The following is an 18,896-nucleotide window of genomic DNA, read 5'->3' as shown; positions in this document are numbered from 1 at the left end:
TCTTCTATAACCAACCACCCCACATCACGCACACTTTTAAAACCTTCCTTTGTCACACATCATCTCATATCTTGCACTCTGCAGCCAATGAGTTGCAGCCAGTCTTTTTCCACTTCTTCACTGAAGCTATGTCGGCCAGCCAGAGCAATGAGAATTTTCCCCACGCTTAGTCTCTTCTCTTAGCAGTACTACTCTGATGGCTGCCAGGAAATCCTAGGCAGAGCATGAAAAATAACCCCCTCTCCTCCCTGTTGAATTTTAAAGGATCTCAAGGTTGGTACAGCCAAAATTAATGACCTAAAAAAACCCCAGATACACCCAAACCATTTGACTGATAGTTTTCCCATACTAAAGGGTCCAAATTCAAAATTGAAGGCCCTGACGGTCCTGACTTAATACTAAAAGATTGATATTTAAACAAACCAAGCAATTTGTCACACTCGCTGTAAAGCAGCTGCAAGTGAGGTGAGGTGCACATATCCCCAGTTTAATAGGTAGTCATCCTGCTTTTCATTTTTGATAAATCATTTGAAAGAGGAATTATATACTTGGAATCCTAAAGTTCTGCCACATTATTCAATACTTATAATTGTGACAAAGTTCCTCCTCTACCTTGGTGGGTCTTGCACTTACTGGTGGATTTGCTCGCCTTGGAGCTTCACAGCAGCCCTCAGCTTGGCCGTTTTCGTGAACCCACAGTCCAGGTCGACTCCTCCTGTGTCTGACCAGGAGTTGGGAGGATTTGGGGGGAACCCGGACCTGCCCTCTACTCCGGGTTCCAGCCCAGGGCCCTGTGGAATGCAGAGGTCTAGAGAGCCTCCTGGAACAGCTGTGCGACAGCTACAATGCCCTGGGCTACTTCCCCATGGCCTCCTCCCAACATCTTCTTTATCCTCATCATAGGACCCTCCTCCTGGTGTCTGATAATACTTGTACATCTCAGTCCTCCAACAGTCCGCGTTCTCACTCTCAGCTCCTAGCGCCTCTTGCTCCCAGCTCCTTACACACGCACACCACAAACTGAAGTGAGCTCCTTTTTAAAACCCAGGTGCCCTGATTAGCCTGCCGTAATTGATTCTAGCAGCTTCTTGATTGGCTGCAGGTGTTCTAATCAGCCTGTCTGTCTTAATTGTCTCCAGAAGGTTGCCCATTGTTCTGGAACCTTCCCTGTTACTTTACCCAGGGAAAAAGAACCTACTTAACCTGGGGCTAATATATCTGCCTTCTATTACTCTCCTGTAGCCATCTGGCCTGACCCTGTCACAGAGCACACCACGAGTGCCAGGCTCTTTACAGAAATCAAAATGACAGTCCCTATCCTGAAGGGCTTACAATCTCATATGGGACAGTTATCAAGACAGTTGATTTTTAAATTTATCAACTTTGACAGGCCATACACACTAGAGCTCTTGAGTAGCAATAGCCAATGCAGTGGAAGTGGAAAAATAGCTACACACTTGCCCTGGTTCTCAGAGTATTATATGGCAACTCATGCACAAGAACACTCCGATCACACCAGGTTTTTGTCCCCCCCCACACACTTTATTTTTAAAGGTGTCCCTGACCTGTAAAAACCTTGTGACATCTGTGATCACATTTCTGAAGACATATTCATCCTTCTGACAGTCAAACCAGCCCAACTTTGTGATCCTGGCATATAACTGAATTAGTGCTTGCGTTACAAAAGTTGCCAACTTTGGCCTGGTGGCAAGGTAGTTGAGCACGTAGTTCCCTGCAAGACAAAAAATAAGAATAAAATAAGAAAATTCCTAGACAAAGAGACTGTTAAGCTGAACATAAGGTTGTGAATCTGCATTAGGAAAAATATCTTTACAAAGCTTACACCGAAACACAGGAAACAAATCACCATGTTGGAAAGCATGTAAATGCAGGTTTCAGAGTAGCAGCCGTGTTAGTCTGTATTCGCAAAAAGAAAAGGAGTAAAATGTAAATGCAGTTATGGTATCCAGACAACTATAACTGACCTTTTATTCGTGTCTTTTTTGACAGACTAGTCACAATACAATACACCAAGGGTCTGGAGGTTCTAAAGATATGAAATTGTGGGTGGGTATTCATGTAGAACAATTTCTTCCCACCCAAGTGTTTTCTTTTGTATTAGAAGAGGAATTCAGTCCTTTGTAAGAACACGTTTGGCAAGAACTGCTGAAAGGACCTTTCCCTCAGGACAGGCTCCCCCAACATCAGGGCATTCCGTTGTCCAGTGAGAAAGGAGAAGCTGACTAACTCTGGCTTGGTAAAGCACCGACAACATGCTTTCTCGGGGCTCCAGACGGCAAGTCACCTTGCTATCCCACTCCTGCATCCAGCGTGACCAAGTCTTGCGTGTGGTAGCTGGGTGTCAGTCCTTCAGCCACTCTCACACACTTCTCAGGGCTCTGCAAACCCTTACTCAGCCTTGTAGGTTAACAGTAGGTGCACCCCAGGCCACAAACCACCCTGAAAACATCCCTCTCACCGGACACTCACAGTAATTAAAAGGTTCACTACTCCCAAGGGAGCAGTACATACACATCAGCTCTAACATAACACAGCACTGTAATCTATGTATAGTAAAAACAAATGTAAGTTTATTAACAAAGGGAAAGATTTAAGGCACAGTTTGCACAAATAAGAAAAACAACGGGTTACAAGTAAAAGAAAAGTATGAAATGCTTGCACTAGGCTAAGACTAAACTTTAACAGGCTAAACTTGTCTAGAGCAATTTCTCACCTATTGCCTTTCTTGCAGCATTTCAACCAAGGTTGGTTGAGATCCTGTTTTCTTTGATACAACTGCACTGCAGGGTCACTCGCTCAAGCGCAAGATAAAAGAGGGATCCTTGTTCCTCTCTCTCATACCCCAGAGTCAGAAAGACTGCATGGGGTTTCCTTCCTGGTGTGCTGGTGCCAAAGTGTCCCATCCCCCCCACCAAGTTTATTTCGCATCCTCCCATCGATCTGTTTTTCCTGTTGATTCTCATTTGTAAATGGGGCGTCTTTTGTGCTGGACTTTACAATGTTTGAATTACATATAAACAAACGAGGTAGGTGATTCCACTTCCCTTGTCTGGCAAAACCCGCTTGCCAACCGTGCCTGGGAGACAGATTCTAAAACATTTTCAGAATGTACATACAACCAAGTTTTTAAATATCACCCAGGCATACATCACATAACTATTATGAGGATCCATATGACATAAGCTTCCATTTTACACCTCACACATACTATGAAAGCAGTGTGTTATGAGTCGAAAGTATGTAAGGCCCGATAAGAGCTGCTGTTACAGAACAGTAAACCCTTTGCCAGTTGGGCAAAGAAGAGTCCCTACGGTCACAACCACACAGAAAAGGAGATACCATAGTTACTCTCCCAACAAGACACTAGTCAGAGATAGGCTTCTACCCCATCCCATCAGAATGGCTCTCTCACAGGAACTACTGCAAGTGACAAATGGAGTCCCACAAGGCATTCTCAATTCTGAAACCATATCTGCCATTCTCTGTCAGGTGGGGCATGCGCACGTGTTCAGGGTCTGATTGCTATATTTGGCATTGGGAGGGAATTCCCCCCCCCCCCGAACAGATTGGCAGACACCCTTTGTTTTTTGCCTTCCTCTCCTGCATGGGGCATGTATCACTTGCAGGTTTAAACTAGTGTAAATGGTGAATTCTCTCCAAATGGAAGTCTTTAAATCATGATCTGAGGACTTCGGTAACTCAGCCAGAGGTTATGGTCTATTACAGGAGTAGGTGGCTGATGTTCTGTGGCCTGCAACGTACAAGAGGTCAGACTACATGATCACGATAGTCCGCTCTGATGTAAATGTTTATGAGTCTATACTCTTGGAAGAGACTGCCCAAGCGTCCTATTCATTCTCCCTTCCTTCCCTAAAAGTGCATCAGTGCAATCAGACCTGCTCTATCACTCCTTAGCACAGATCACCGTCTGGAAAGACAGACCATACAGTAATCTGCAGTCACAATCAGGGTTTAGTTTCAGCCTTGGATTAATAGAATTCTAAGTTTTCCAAGTTGCTTTCCACCTTGGCCCACTCTTTAGCGCTGACTAGTATCAGAACTATGGCTGAGCTCCTTTGTCTCTTTGATAGCAGCAGAGCTGCAAAGCTCACCAGTCTCAGTTCAATGCAATTTTGTATAGACAAGAAAACAGGAAAGTTATCCCTGTACTGGGTCACAGGCAAAAAGCAGACTTTAGCCAGTATCTGTCTCCAATGACTTGGGAGACAATGAACAGAAAGAAACCTCACCCTTCTTCTCCCCCCCCCAGCCCCGCACCTGGCAAAATAGAACAACAAAGAAGGGCAAATACAAAATAATCACCTTTCCTAATAACTGGATTCATTAAGATACCCCTTGCTATAAGGAACAAGTAGGGAAGAGAAAGAATTAGGAGATGACTAGCCTAATTTATAGAGAATTGAGTTACTATCTTAAAATTGTTCGTTCATAAGGCCACACATTTGTGATTACTTTGGACCTGGATAACTCCCTTCTATCTGGCATTCAAACCCAGTAGTCTCTGGGCTAGGAAAAGAGATTATCCGACAACAAAGTTGCCTTTTCACTATACTTTTGAGGCTACCAATGTCCATAAATCTTAATAGCTCGCAGAAAGACTTCCTGTCACAATACAGTACTGTTTATTAGTCATTATCCATAGTATTTGCTTGCTATGCCAATGGCTTGGCTAGAGAAAAGAAAGACTTCTACTTACGAATGTCTATTCGCTGTTCCAATGGTAGAGGGTTGTTTGTTCGTGACACAAGTTTTGTAAGGCATGTAGCTGCCAATAATTGGGAGTAGGATGACTGTAAAGAAACAACACAAGAAGCAGTGGTTTAATGTAAGTTTCAGTACAAAAGAGGCCACAGCAGAAGACAAGGTGGTCGTGCACTACGTTAACCCAATAACTTTCAGGTCTCTGGAAATTTGGGCTTCAATATTAGCTCAGTTCACAAGTCTAAATGCTCTTGACTGTCTTAGTTCCTTGTTTCTGTATACACCAAGTTTATCCAAATATTTTAAGAAGAGCATCTAGAAGGAAAAAAGATAACCGGGTGACAGCAGCAGCAGCCTAAAACATACCCCCCACCTGTGTGCCCTCACACAGGGGTGGAGAGAATTATGACAAGCAGGAAGGAACAAGTGCCAATAGCACTTTAGCAATAGCAATATGCTGCAGGCCAGTGTTACTGCTTGCTCAGTCCTAGATTTTACACAAACTTCAAACTCTTCCACTTGACTACAAAACAGGTTAGTTTTCCCTCTCCCTTCATATTTTATTTATATATCATACAGAATAGCACTCGGACCAATGGACATTACTAATTTAATCTAGGGAATAGGATACAGAAAATGTGAGTGAACCATCAGAAATCCTAGGCTGTATGAGATTCTATGAATTGCGGGCAGTGTAATTGCCAGTGTTTCTTGTGTTAAATAATACCCAGTACTATAAAAAGGATTTGCCTCTATAACCTATTCCAAGAATCCAAGAGACCAGAAACCCATTTATAATAATATGCCCAAAGAGTTTAAATGCAAGTAAGTCAGATCATCCAATTTGTGCATCAGCTTTACAAAATGGCAATCTGCAGATACAGAATGGGATTATATTCAAAGTAATATAGAGACTTCCCATTAAAACTGACCCCTCCTTTTTTCCCTGTGCTAGTTGCTGGTTCCTCCATGGTTAACACAAATGCAATCTGAAACCCAGAGGTTAATTTATTTTTTATTCCAAAGAAATTAAGGAGTCCACACACAAAAAACTTACAATACAAAGAGATAAATAATTCAGCTCTTGAGTTCAGCTGGGACTACACTGCGCAGTGCCCCATCTCATTCTGGTTCCTTGATCCTTTGAGACAGGGTGGCTAATGTTTCCTGATTTTTTGTGAGCAAGGCACTGATCTAATAGACTCGAAGGGCTGAATGCACACTGGGCCATAAATCAAGCCTCAAAAGGTCCTGTGACCAAGCAATTTTAAGCATGATTTATCCTGCCAAAGTGAATCAAGTGACCACTTTGGGGGGGGGGGGGGGGTACTGTAAAGATAAAAACTGTCATTTCCCATGGTTGAAATTGTTTCTAGATTGCTTTGAGGACATTATTGGAGAGGCAAACCTTTGCTTTAAGAGATTCTTAGTAGTAAGCTAAAATGGCCTAAAGCAAACTCTGCTGTTTTAATCCCATCCGAATCTCAGATCTCATGCTGGGATTTTAGTCTTTGATCACATCTTCCAAGCTATTTTAGAACTCCTAAAGCAGTGGAAATTAGAAAATTTGCCTTTCAGAGTTAACGTTGTAGTCTTAGATCAGGCTGCATAATGGGTTAACCCATAAGATTAATCAAGAACCAATCTATCAAAAGACAGGTTCTTTTCATGTGATTCACACTATAAACAGACACACGGACAAAACTGGAATGATTGTGTAACAGTAGCTCTCCTGCTAAAAGTGTTAGTGACACTTTAGCCCAAATTCACACACTGTTTCCTAGCATGGTTAGAGAGTCCTATTTTGTGTTCCCTCTCACAATAACCCCTTCCACACTTCATCTCCCCACAACCCACCCAACAACTAACAACTATGCTATATCAAGTCTGGACCACATTTCATAACTGTGTTTAAGCATACTTATCTTTGTGGATTAGATGTGCTTTAGGATCTAAGCAGGATTCCTCAAAAGGGAAACCTCTTAGTGGAAACACTCCAATTTTTTTCTAAACCAATAGAAAATGCCGGACCAACTGAAGGTTTAAGTCTGGTATGCAGAAGACGTTCGTGAATATTGCACGTTCCAGCTTACTGGGTATGCAGAACCTAATGAGCTCCCCGTTTCATTCAGAGCATTCACCCAAAATGCCAAATTTGAATGCCAGTTCGTTTGAATCTGATTATTATTATTTTCTACGTACACTTCCTCTTTCAAGGAGGAGCTGGCACTTGCTTAGACAGTCCGGGCTGTTGGTGAACTCGACCAAGGCTTTTTCTGCCTGGAGCCGTGTCGCGGTGTCTGTAGTTTCATACAGCTGCTTGCACAAGTTCTCTAGCTGGGCTAGGCTCTGTAATGGAATGAGCACAGGGGGAGGAAAAAAAAAAAATCAGTTAAAACAATTTTTTTTTTTTTTTAAACACAGTTTTGTCAGGTAGCGACTCAGCCATGCAACCTCTCTCATACTTTTTAAGGAATGAGTATGTTGAAATTATACCTGGCTTTTCAGCCTATGCTACTTTTTTTAGACGTTTCATGGCCATCTTCACCTGAATTAGGCACAAAACAATTGCTGCTTGAGGGGCACATGAGAAATCTCCCCCGCAAGAGTAACAGATATCCTGCCAGACATCCTGCCTAAAAATGTGTCTTGCACCATCTCCCTACCTTTCCCTGGCATTTTGCAAGAGCGCGAATTCCAATGCTCTGCCACTCACCCCCATGAGTTCAAGTTTTATCCAGAGCATGGCCTTTTTCTTAATGTACTGAGGATGGTCAGGAGCCTGGGTTCTATTCCCAACTCTACCACATGCCTCGAGTGAACTTTAATAAGTCATACCTTTATATCTCTGGTCCCAATCCCACAGTAAGCTCCATGCAGATGGAGTCATATGCCTGCATGGAACCCCACTGACTTCAATGGGGTCTGCCCACCAAGCAAGGACAGGATCAGAGTCCTCGTTTCCTCACCTGTAAAATGGGGCTATAACATTTACCTACGATGCAGGGTTACCAAGAGGCTAAAGCCATTAGCTTGTAAGTCATACATCTTTTTATAGAGGGAGTTTTGCAATCACCATGCACATCTATGGTTCTCTATTATAATAATAAAGTAGCATACGGATTTTTTGAGGGATGGGGGAGAAAGAGGGGCAATCTGAACCAATTCTGCAATATTCCTTGAAAAGTAAAGAAGCCTGTACCACCATGGGACACCATAAAAGGCTCATTCACCTGCACCTCTACCAATGTGATATATGCCATCATGTCCCAGCAATGCCCCTCTGCCATGTACATTGGCCAAACTGGACAGTCTCTATGTAAAAGAATAAATGGACACAAATCAGACGTCAAGAATTATAACATTCAAAAACCAGTCTGAGAACACTTCAACCTCCCTGGGTCACTCAATTTCAGACCTAAAAGTCGCAATCTTCTAACAAAAAAACCTGCAAAAACAGACTCCAACGAGAAACTGCAGAATTGGAACTAATTTGTAAACTGGACACCAGTTATTAGCCCTGAATAAAGACTGAGAGTGGACGGGTCATTACACAAAGTAAAAACTATTTCTCCATGCTAATTTTTGCCCTGTTACTCGTACCTTCTTGTCAACTGTTTGAAATGGGCCATCCTGATCATCACTAAAAAAGTTTTTTTCCTCCTGCTGATAATAGCCCACCTTAATTGATTAGTCTCGTTACAGTTGGTATGGCACTCATTTTTTCATGTTCTCAGTGTTATACATCTTCCTACTGTATTTTCCATTGCATGCATCTCATAAAGTGGGTTTCAGCCCACAAAAGCTTTATGGCCAAATAAATCTGTTAGTCTCTGAGGTGCCACAAGTACTACTCAAGGGTTTTTTTTTTTTTTTTTTTTTTTGCGCAGATACAGACTAACACGGTTACCACTCTGAAACCGGTTACCAATTCCTTCACTTACTGATGCTCCCATCACATCAGCCTTTCAAGATATAACAAGTTACAGAGCTTCCTCCAGGAGAATCACTAACGTAGTTCCAAATACCAGCTATACCAGGAGCATATTCATAATAATTTTTGCTGCTTTTCTGCTTTCAGACTACACACAACAAGCTTTCCATTATACCCAATTCACTACTGGCCAGGGAGCAGGAGTAACTAGGTGTTTTGTTGAACAGGTGGCTACTGTGTAATAGCATCATGTATTGCTGCCAAGACAGCTTGCCAGCCTGAACATACCCCTGAAGATACCTTCCTATCCCCCTAATCTTTACGGTCATTCTTGCCTCTAAGCTTTGGTCTTTACCCTCTGAATAAACTATTCTGCACACACTAAAACATCTCTACTAAAAAGGTCCTTAGAATTACACTGAAGTTATTTAAAATTACAGATTATTAGCCCGGTTTCCCCTCTACCATACATGTCCTCCTCCTCCTCCAGAGTAGGACTGGAAGCATTCTGTGATTCATAAACATTTTTAATTTATTTGCCACCAAAGAATTTCTTATATTAAATTTTCAACTTGTTTTCCTCTCTTAAGTTCAAGCATTTGTGCCTGGGGCTGAAAGATCAGGAACACAGAACACTGCATTACAGAGATGTTTTATCAGGGGAGGAATTGAATAGGCTAGGGGAAGAGAGAAAGAACTTCTGAGGGGTAAGAGATGAGATGGGATCAGTAAAAAAGGCTGAATGCTTGAGAAGGAAAACCCAGTGTGTTATTCCAAGTATATTTATATAGCCTTTGGCAGCGTAACTCCTAACTCCTCCCCCTCCCACCCCAGATGGCTACTGGTCAACGAATCTCTGAGCTGCAGGATTAAAGTCTTGGTTTTGACCTATGACAGCCCTATCTGGCTTGAGACCTGCTTGCTGGAGAGACCCTCCCTTTCCATTCAATACTGACACAAACTGAGGTCAGCAGAGGCACTCCAACTGGAGTACCCCCTCCTCTATTTAAGAAAGAGTTGCCAGCAAGATACTCAAATTTCAGAATTTATTCCTCCTCCCTCCATCCCATAATCCAAAATGGATTACATCTGTGCAAGTCCCGTCCATTTACTCAGGTTTCTGTGGAACAAACGACATGACAACAGCTGAAATTTGTGGGTGAAATGGGGTGTTATGAGTTTGATTTCATCTCTGGTTCTAGAGGAGATTATTTTGATCAATTCTTAGACTATTTTAATTGAAGTAAAAGCTATCTAGAGCTCAGAGGGGATGTATATTTCAATATTTTCCCTGTGAAGGTGGTCCTGACTATTCATATTATTATTTCAAATTTCTGGAGAATCTAATTTCTCTTCCACCCCTACGTTTATTGCAGTTACCCTGCAATGTTATGCAAAGGTGGCGATACACTTGTTTGTTGGAGGATTTTGTCTCAGCTCAGCTACGTTCTTGAGAATTTAAGTCTATGAGCTGGTCTACTTTAGAAAAGTTGTACTGGTATGACTAAATGAATAAAAAAAAAAATCAATGCATAACCCTAACATTCAAGTACTTAAACTGGTTTAAGCCTCACTTAAATGGATTTAGCTTAATTCACTACATTACCAATTTATAATGATTTATCTTAAGGAAGGTTTAAACCGGTTTAAGTGCATCTATAGAGGTTTGCATTGGTGGAATTAGATTAATTTTAAATCCATTTAATTCTATTGGTGTAACTTGTCTAATATACATTAGCCCTATCTACACTGACTTCAGTTTGTATTTGTAAGTGATGACCTTTTGTTTAAAAAAAAAAAAAACACCAAGAAAAACACAACACTGTTTATTACCTGTGGTTGAGCAAAAAGATTGTCATTTCATTTAATCGTCTAACTTCAGTTTTCTTGGTAGCAGCCGTGTTAGTCTGTATTCGCAAAAAGAAAAGGAGTACTTGTGGCACCTTAGAGACTAACAAATTTATACAGCATAAGCTTTCGTGAGCTACAGCTCACTTCATCGGATGTTGCATCCGATGAAGTGAGCTGTAGCTCACGAAAGCTTATGCTGTAATAAATTTGTTAGTCTCTAAGGTGCCACAAGTACTCCTTTTCTTTTTAGTTTTCTTGAAACAAAAGCTGCCACTGTGCTCTCAAACACATGGGCATGTGCAATGCTATGTCTGCTGTAAAAATCGCTTACCTCACTCCCATGTCTCAGATCAAGATTAAGATTTGAGGCTGCTCTGATCTGGTAGGAGAACGCTGGCTCCCTCCACAGGCACACTCTCACACGGCCTCAGAGATCAGTTTCACATAGTCTCAAATAATCAAGAGGAAAATTTCCACTAATCAAATCCCAGAAAGTATTTTGAGATCTACTTTGTTTTCAAGTTTAAAGTGGCTCTTTTTAACCTCATACCCAAGCCTATCAGTTCAAGAGGTTTAACTCCAGATACAGTTTTCTGCCCAAGGGTCTACTGAACAAGAGAATCACAAATCCCAGCATCTCACCAAACGAGAAGCCAAGGATATATTGACACAGAGTTTAAAATGAGCACTGCTGAGCTCAGTGAGAACATATTGCAATAAAAGATAAGGTAAGTGGCAATGAAGACAGCTTTATTACAGTACAATCCAACTGGTATATCCCAATGGAAAAAAGAACATACCAATTAAGCAAATCGAAGGCTCATTGGGAATGTGTCATTCTGGAAGATGTTCACTTATTTCCATGAATTGCTTTATAAATAATTAATGTCCATAGCACTGAAGTATAACAACAAAACTAGCTTACTGTGGGACTTTAGGCAGGACACTCATACCACTGATGTTCAAACCAAAGTAGGCCAGTAACAACCTCTCCTTTCTGGGGGCGAACATTAAAGGATATTACACTGGGGATTAACATACACATCCTTCTTCCCACTTTGGAAGCCTGGGTTCAGGTAGTGGTGAAAGTTACAAGTGTAATGAGTTAGATCATTTTAGTCTCATATTGCTAAATCCACAGTGCACTTTGGAACAATGCAGAAGAATCAGTAATCTTGGCTCACGAGAAATCTAGCAATGAAGTAGCCGCAGGTGCTGCAGGGTAACATTACAGTGCCTCAGTAGAGCTGTACGGTGAGAGTGCTTGCAAAGCTCCTGTTCATACTATGCCTTGCCTTTGAGAGCACTCTCAATAGGCCTCTTTCACAAGCACCAAGTTAGTCAGAGTTGGTGTACACTACACCTACTCTGACCTCCTCTAGAGGAGAGGCCACCTCCCCATCCCACGAAACCCAACCACTGAAATTAGACCAAAGTATTGCAGCCCTCAGAAGACTAAACTATCCTGTGCCATAGGCAGAGAACAGAAGAGATGGAGCTGCACCAATTCTTGAGGTCCCTGCAATGGCAAATTCCAAATGTGGTTTTATTTACTTATAAGTCATAGTAACATTGTTTAGGGGTCCATCACCACAGAAAGCATACAACATTAGAAAACATTACTGTTAAGTGAAAGGTCTCATTTAAATGGAATGAAAGTCATTAGGCTGTCACATCTTAAAGCAACCAATTTTTTTCTGCTTTGTAGATCACCTGTAACTTACTCCAACATATCCAGGTATTGGATTAGATATCTTACATTAATGTGCACCAAAATAACCAGTGCAGAACAGGGAAAGTGAAGGATGAAGGGGATGCTTTTATTTGGCATTTCCTTGCATTTGTCAGTTAGAAGCAATGCCTGAATAGTAGTTTTATTGTTAATACGCTCAAACACCAAGAAAACATCCACAGAAGGCAGTACGCCAATCAGATCATTCTCTTTGATGAAAATCTTATTGACTAATTTAAGACAAGTTTCACTGATGGATATTTATGCCCTCACACTGGTAAAGTAATTACATGAATAAATGGACTCTCTCCACAGCCCTTGTGCCACATTCTAGGTTTGCAGTGGAGAATCGTAAGTGAACCTCAATCTTTGTGCCTTAGTTTACTCATTTGGAAAATGAGCAGCTTATTACTCACCTAACATGTTTTGGAGAGAATAGATTGCAATGCAAAAATTAAATGTCAGCCAAATGATTACTGAGACACCATTAGCTATCACAGTATAGCCATCACAATAGAGTAAAGGTAGACATGTTCTCTTGCACAAATAGAGCACTGCCATACAACTGTCACAAGAGAAATTTTTGATGCTCTGTTGTTGAAATGGTTGACTAATAAGCCATTAGGATATCACTACCAGTAACAATCCTCTGTAATTCAGGCAAAACTGCCCGAAGAGCAGGAAAAGCAGCACACAATGTTGGGGTTGGTTGTGAAGTTCTGGCCAGACACCTGAATCCAGAGATCTCTTACACTAAGTCCTGTAGCATATTAGCCACTGGTGAGTTTTGGTTAGACAACTACCTGTAAACTTTTTACCAACTAATAGTTTATACAGAAAACTGCTTTATCATCAGTCTGGGATACATTGACAAAAATAAAACAAAATCTGAAAACCCCCAAGACTTGAGCTCCTCAAACAAGGCTCAAGTTAGAATTTAAAGTTATCATTTACACTTCAGCTCCATAAACAAATAATTTTAATCCTGCAGATTTGAGACATTTCTATGCTGATCTCACGTTTTCCTCCCTTAATGACGAAGTCTGAAAGCAGAACAGATTAATGAAGTAACCTAATTAAAAACAGGGAAGTCAGAGGACATTTAACCGTGGATTCCTCTTTGGCCTCAAATACAAGACATCCTTCTCTGAATCCACAGCGTCAGAAAATGGCATCAACAAGACATTCTAAAGAGACTATCCCTGACAGGTGTTTGTCCAACCTGTGTTCTAAAAACCTCAACTGATGGGGATTCTACAACCTCCCTTGAAAGCCTATTCCAGAGCTTAAGCTATCCTTATAGTTAAGGAAGTTTTTCCTAATATCTAACCTCAAATCTCCCTTACTGCAGACTAAGCCCATTACTTCTTGTCCTACCTTCAGAAGACAGAACAATTGGTCTCAGTCCTCTTTATAACAGTCCTTAACATATTTGAAGACTGTTACTAGGTGCCTTGTCAGTCTTAGTTTCTCGAGACTAAACATGTCCCCTCCCTCCTCCTCAAATCTTTCCTCCTAGGTCAGGTTTTCTAAACCTTCTATCATTTTTCTTATTCTCCTCTAGACTCTCCAATTTGTCCACATCTTTCCTAAAATGCGGTGCCCAGAATTAGATACATTAGTCCACCTGAGGCCTCTCCAGTGCCAAGTAGAGAGGGACAAATGCTGAGTCTTACATACAACTCTCCTGTTAATTCATCCCAGAATATTGGCTTTTTTCGCAGCTGCATCATATTGCCTACTCATTCAATTTGTGATCCACTATAAACCTTAGATCTTTTTCAGCAGTACTACCACGTAAGCCAATTATTCCCCATTTTGTAGTTGTGTATTTGATTTTCCTTCCTAAATGAAGTACTTTGCACTTGTCTATTGAATTTCATCTTTGTGATTTCAGACCAATCCTCCAGTTTCTCAAGGTTGTTTTGAATTTGAATCCTGTCCTCCAAAGTGCTTGCAACCCCTCCCATCTTGGTGTCATCTGCAAATTTTATAAGCTCTATAAACTTTATATGCTCAAGTCATTAATTACCCAAGTCATTAATGAAAATATCGACTAGTACTGGATCCAGGATTGACCCCTGCAGGTCCCATGGATACATCCTCCCTGTTTGACAGCGAGCTATTGATAACTATTCTGAGTAGGGTCTTTCAACCAGTTCTGAACCCGTCTTATAATAAATTTCATCTAGACCACATTTCCCTAATTTGCTTATGACATCATCATGTGGGACTATGCCAAAAGCCTTACTAAAAATCAAGATGTGATATATCTACTACTTCCCTGTCAAAGAAGAAAATTAGGTTCGTTTGGCATGATTTGTTCTTGACAAAGCCATGCTAACTATTCCTTTTAACCCTAGTATCCGCCAGGTGCTTACAAATTGATTGTTTAATAATTTGTTCCAGTATTTTTCCAGGTATCCAAGTTAGGCTGACTGGTCTATAATTCCCAGGTCCTCTTTATTCCCCTTTTTAAAGTTGGGTAGTATGTTTGCCCTTCTTCAGTCTCTGGGACCTCAACCGACCTCCAAGAGTTCTCAAAGATAATTGCTAATGGTTCTGAATTAGATTCAGCTTGCTCTTAAGTACCCAAGGATGAATTTCATCAGGCCCTGCTGATTTGAATACATCTAATTTATGTAAGTATTCGTTAACTGGTCCTTTCCCTATTTTGGCTTGCGTTCCTTCCCGAGTTGTTACTATTAACTGTGTCGAGCATCTAATCACCATTAACTTTTTAGCGAAGGCTGAAGCAAAATAGGCATTAAACACCTCAACGTTCTTTATGTCACCAGTTTTAGCTCTTCTTTGCTGCTAAGTAGAGGACCTACATTTCCCCTCATTCTTTCTCTTGCTCCTAATGTATTTAAAGAACATCTTCTTATTGCCTTTTATGTCCCTAGCTAGGTTTAACTCATTTTCGTGTCTTAGCTTTTCTGCAAGATCTTAATACACAAGGACAATGGACTGGATTCTCAGCTGCTGAGGTCAGCATAGCTCCACTGGCTTCAATAGAGCTATGACAATGTACACAATCTGAAGGACAGGCCCTGTATATGAACTATTAAACATTGACCTAATATTCTATTTCCGAAGTTAAAAACAAAAAAGGATACACTTTTAAAAAAAAAAAAAAAGATTGACAACCAACTGTATATAGTTTCACACAACTGTCCATTCTTTAATATTTTGTTAGAGGCCTGGATATAACATTTCCCTCCTAATGAATGACTTCTCTGCCTTCTGGTAAATATTGATTCTTCTCCTGCAGCACTTTGTTGAAATAAACACAGCTCCTTTTGTTTAACACCATTTTCCACTTGTCATGACAAATCATCCTTGTTTGTACACAAAACATGATCAGTGTCAGCCTAGCACTCAGAATAAGGTTTGTCAGTTAACTGCTTCAGAACTGTAACAAACATACATGAGTGGTTGAGAAAAATCATGATTATTCCATCTGTTTTCAGTCTTTAAAAAGTTTCTCAGCAACAAAATAGAAAAGATGATAAGGAATCAGGACCTCCATGATCTCGAACATTTGAGGAAAGTTTCATGTTGGGCTGCCGATGTCCCTTTAATTAAAGGATAAGCTGTTGTTTTGTTTAGCCTGACTAGCTATTACTGGCACCATTGCAGGCAGCAGTACTGAAATTCCTGTTTTTAGTGATTGTTCACTGCTTAGCAGGTAGAAATGTAGGCCAGCTGGAGCTGAGAGGGAAAAAATTTTGGGTAGGTCTACAATGGAGATGGAAGGTGTGAGTTCCAGCTCAAGCAGACACACCAGCCTTTGCTCTGATCCAGGTAGTGCACTAAAAACAGAATGGTTGCTGTATGGTGTAAGAGGCTAGCTGCCTCAGTATGATCCTGTCTGAGACCCTAGGACTATATTCAGGGTAGCTACACTTCAGAGCTAGCACACTAACCATAGATAGAACTTGTGTGATTATGTCTACGTGAGCTGGGAATTGCACCTTCCAGCTTTAGTGGAGACACACCATAATCACTCTACAATTCCTGAGCATGTGTTGTGATGTATAACAAACGTAAAGCAGAGGTGAACAGAGCAAAGAAAGATGAAGACTGGATTAATTTAAAACTCAAATCAACGGGCAGAAATATTACTGCTATCCAACCCCAAAGGAGTCCGCAAAACACTGTCCTCTTTCAAAGTTAACACACTTACATGCCATTTAAACACACAAGCCTTCCTTTCCACTTTGGAAGCGTAGGTTCAAACTGTAGCATAAGCCATAACGTGAAGTTGTTTTAGCCTCTGAAGGGCAATAGGTGCACTATCTATAAATTCAGAGTGCAATTTGGAATAATGCAGAGTTAGCAATCTACTCAGGAGAAACAGGAGGTGCATGAGAAAGTATGCAGAGCTCTGGTAAAGTTGTGTGGGGGATGGGAAGCTTGCACAGCCCCTATTCCCAATGGCCCCCATTCAGAAAAGCATGCAAGCATGTGCTTCACAGTCCTATGCCTATGATCTTAGGAGCATCATCAATTCACTACTTTCACAAGCACCAAATTCAAACAACACAAACAATTCCTGCCCATTCCTCTGGAGAGCTTTATTTTAAATTTTGAGTCACAATGTTACTGTCGAGGTTTATCATCATACAGTATACAACATTAGAGACGCTGCCATTAAGTCTCAGGGCTTGTCTAACTGACCTGAGTGTGTCTGTGCAAAGTCAATTTAATGCGCATTGGTTAAATTGTATTAAACTAAACCCGACTAAGGTCACTTTACTTCCAAACGACAACCTCCACAGGGGGTTTAGTGTCCCATTAGCTTCACATCTTTAGTAGTTAATTCATTTAACTTTGAGTGTCTCCAGTGACATGCCTCATGTTAAAATTAGCCCGAAACTCCCTACGCTGCCCAAAGTATCCAGTGTGCAGAAGGGACATCATGTAAGGGAATCTTTCTAAGACCCATCTACAGAAACAACCAGGCCACAACAGGGCAACTGAGGCTGGAGTGGACGGCTGACCTTGGAATTTTCTGTATTTGTCAGATTCAGTCCATGAATGGCAATACTATTTTTTAATTGATGCGCTCTCAACAGGCCAGAAAACATTTACAGTCCAAACTGTTAATCCACTAAGATTACTTTCTCTGATGAAAACCTTTTTAGGTGCTATTTTCGAGAGATCCTCACTGATGGATATTTCTCTCATTGCATGCCTTAACTAGCTCACCTATTCCATAATAAGAGAAACTTCAACTGTACTGATGCTATATTCCAAGTTTGCAATGCTAAGCCTTCAGCATACTCTACCAAAATTGCAGTGACAGGAGTTTCTTCTCCCCTCCTTCAGCAGAGACTAAGAGAAAATCAGACTAGCTTTCCTCTAGCAGTGACTACTTTTCTGGATGTTGCATGATCTGCTGTAGTTAGAAGTAATTGAATAGGTGGGGATTATTTAAACTTCAGAGACTAGGCAATCTGTTTTTTACCAAGTAAAATTACCATGCAGTATAGCAATTATGTAGAACAGGAACCTGTATATATTAGATAAGGGCTAAAGCATGAGACAGCAAAGTATTCAAATGGCTAATTGAGTTCTAAAATTTAAACAAACAGTACTAAAATGAGTGGAAGGCACTAAGAAGAAGGGGACCCAAGAGAGAGGATGTCACAAAGTTACAAACCACACTTATGTCCATCACACCTTTCATTACAGAATGCTCTTATAAAACACTAAACCTCACAACACACTGAGATGGAAACTATCCATTTAAATGTACAGTAACAGAAGCAGAGCAGTAACTGACAGCGTCAAACGGAAGAGCATCCAGCAATCCTGTCTGCCTATGTTCACTCTGGTTACAGTGTGTATGGTAACACCATTGTTTCATGTTCTCTGTGTATATAAATCTCCCAGTGTATTTTCCACTGAATGCATCCGATGCAGTGTTCTTGCCACTAGATGACACTTCTACTCAGCAACACGCTACTTTGCAATAGTGTCACAGCAACTTAGGTTGCCAATTTGGACACAAAGAAGAGAGAAATTGAGTCACTCAAATGAGTCACTGAGAAGGTCATCAACTCTCTCCCCTGCCAATGCAGGATTGTTCCCAAAGTTATTTAGCACTCCAGCATGTTAATATTAAAATCCTAATATATTAGTGTAAAATACTCTCTTGTAAACACTCTACTTAGAAGCCTAAAGTATCCTATGTAAAGTGGTAAAATGTCGAATTTCTCTTGTATTTCACACAGTGTTAAGTAAGGCCATTAGATAGCCTGAAACCGCCAGTAATTTCTATCTGGAGTATTGTTACAACTCATGTTTAAACGTCTCTGATCTAGGAGTGAATTGTCATATAACCACACCTCGTGACAACATAGGACACTAGATGAAAAAGCAAACCACTATCACATACACATTTGCTAACAATTCTGCACGCTCAGTTTCTCTGATTAAATACTTAAGCATTTCCATTTTCTAGAAAATTATCTTTAAGTTTTTTCTCCCCTAGTCTTCCTGTCATCTTTGCCGCACACAAATGGTCAGGATTACAATTTCTTTGTAAAACAAACATTTTATTGAACACGCTGGATGCATGCTGAAGAATTTCCATGTTGCATGGATGGCATTTTCTAAATGTGGGGT

General features: G+C 40.8%; 1 protein-coding gene and 1 long non-coding RNA gene across 3 annotated transcripts in view; both read right to left on the bottom strand.

Annotated features, from left to right (window-relative positions):
• Positions 1 to 18,896, bottom strand: part of XPO7 (exportin 7) — an 83,044-nt gene that overhangs the window by 43,503 nt on the left and 20,645 nt on the right. The window contains 3 exon segments of the mRNA XM_043503214.1: positions 1,566 to 1,732; positions 4,739 to 4,832; positions 6,946 to 7,092. Coding sequence (XP_043359149.1) covers positions 1,566 to 1,732; positions 4,739 to 4,832; positions 6,946 to 7,092 — 408 coding nt within the window.
• On the bottom strand, positions 14,101 to 17,585 carry LOC122457578. 2 transcript variants are annotated; one of them, XR_006277194.1, is made up of 3 exons: positions 17,555 to 17,585; positions 15,139 to 15,838; positions 14,101 to 14,703 (listed from the first exon to the last, which is right to left on the bottom strand). It is a non-coding gene; the product is annotated as an uncharacterized LOC122457578 (long non-coding RNA). The 2 variants fall into 2 exon arrangements; XR_006277193.1 differs by lacking the exon at positions 17,555 to 17,585 and having other exon boundaries at positions 15,139 to 17,548.

The sequence above is a fragment of the Dermochelys coriacea genome, chromosome 26 (assembly GCF_009764565.3).
Source record: "Dermochelys coriacea isolate rDerCor1 chromosome 26, rDerCor1.pri.v4, whole genome shotgun sequence".
Taxonomy (NCBI): Eukaryota; Metazoa; Chordata; order Testudines; family Dermochelyidae; genus Dermochelys; species Dermochelys coriacea.
The sequence above is the reverse complement of the archived record's forward strand: the minus strand, read 5'-3'. Positions and strand labels throughout refer to the sequence as shown.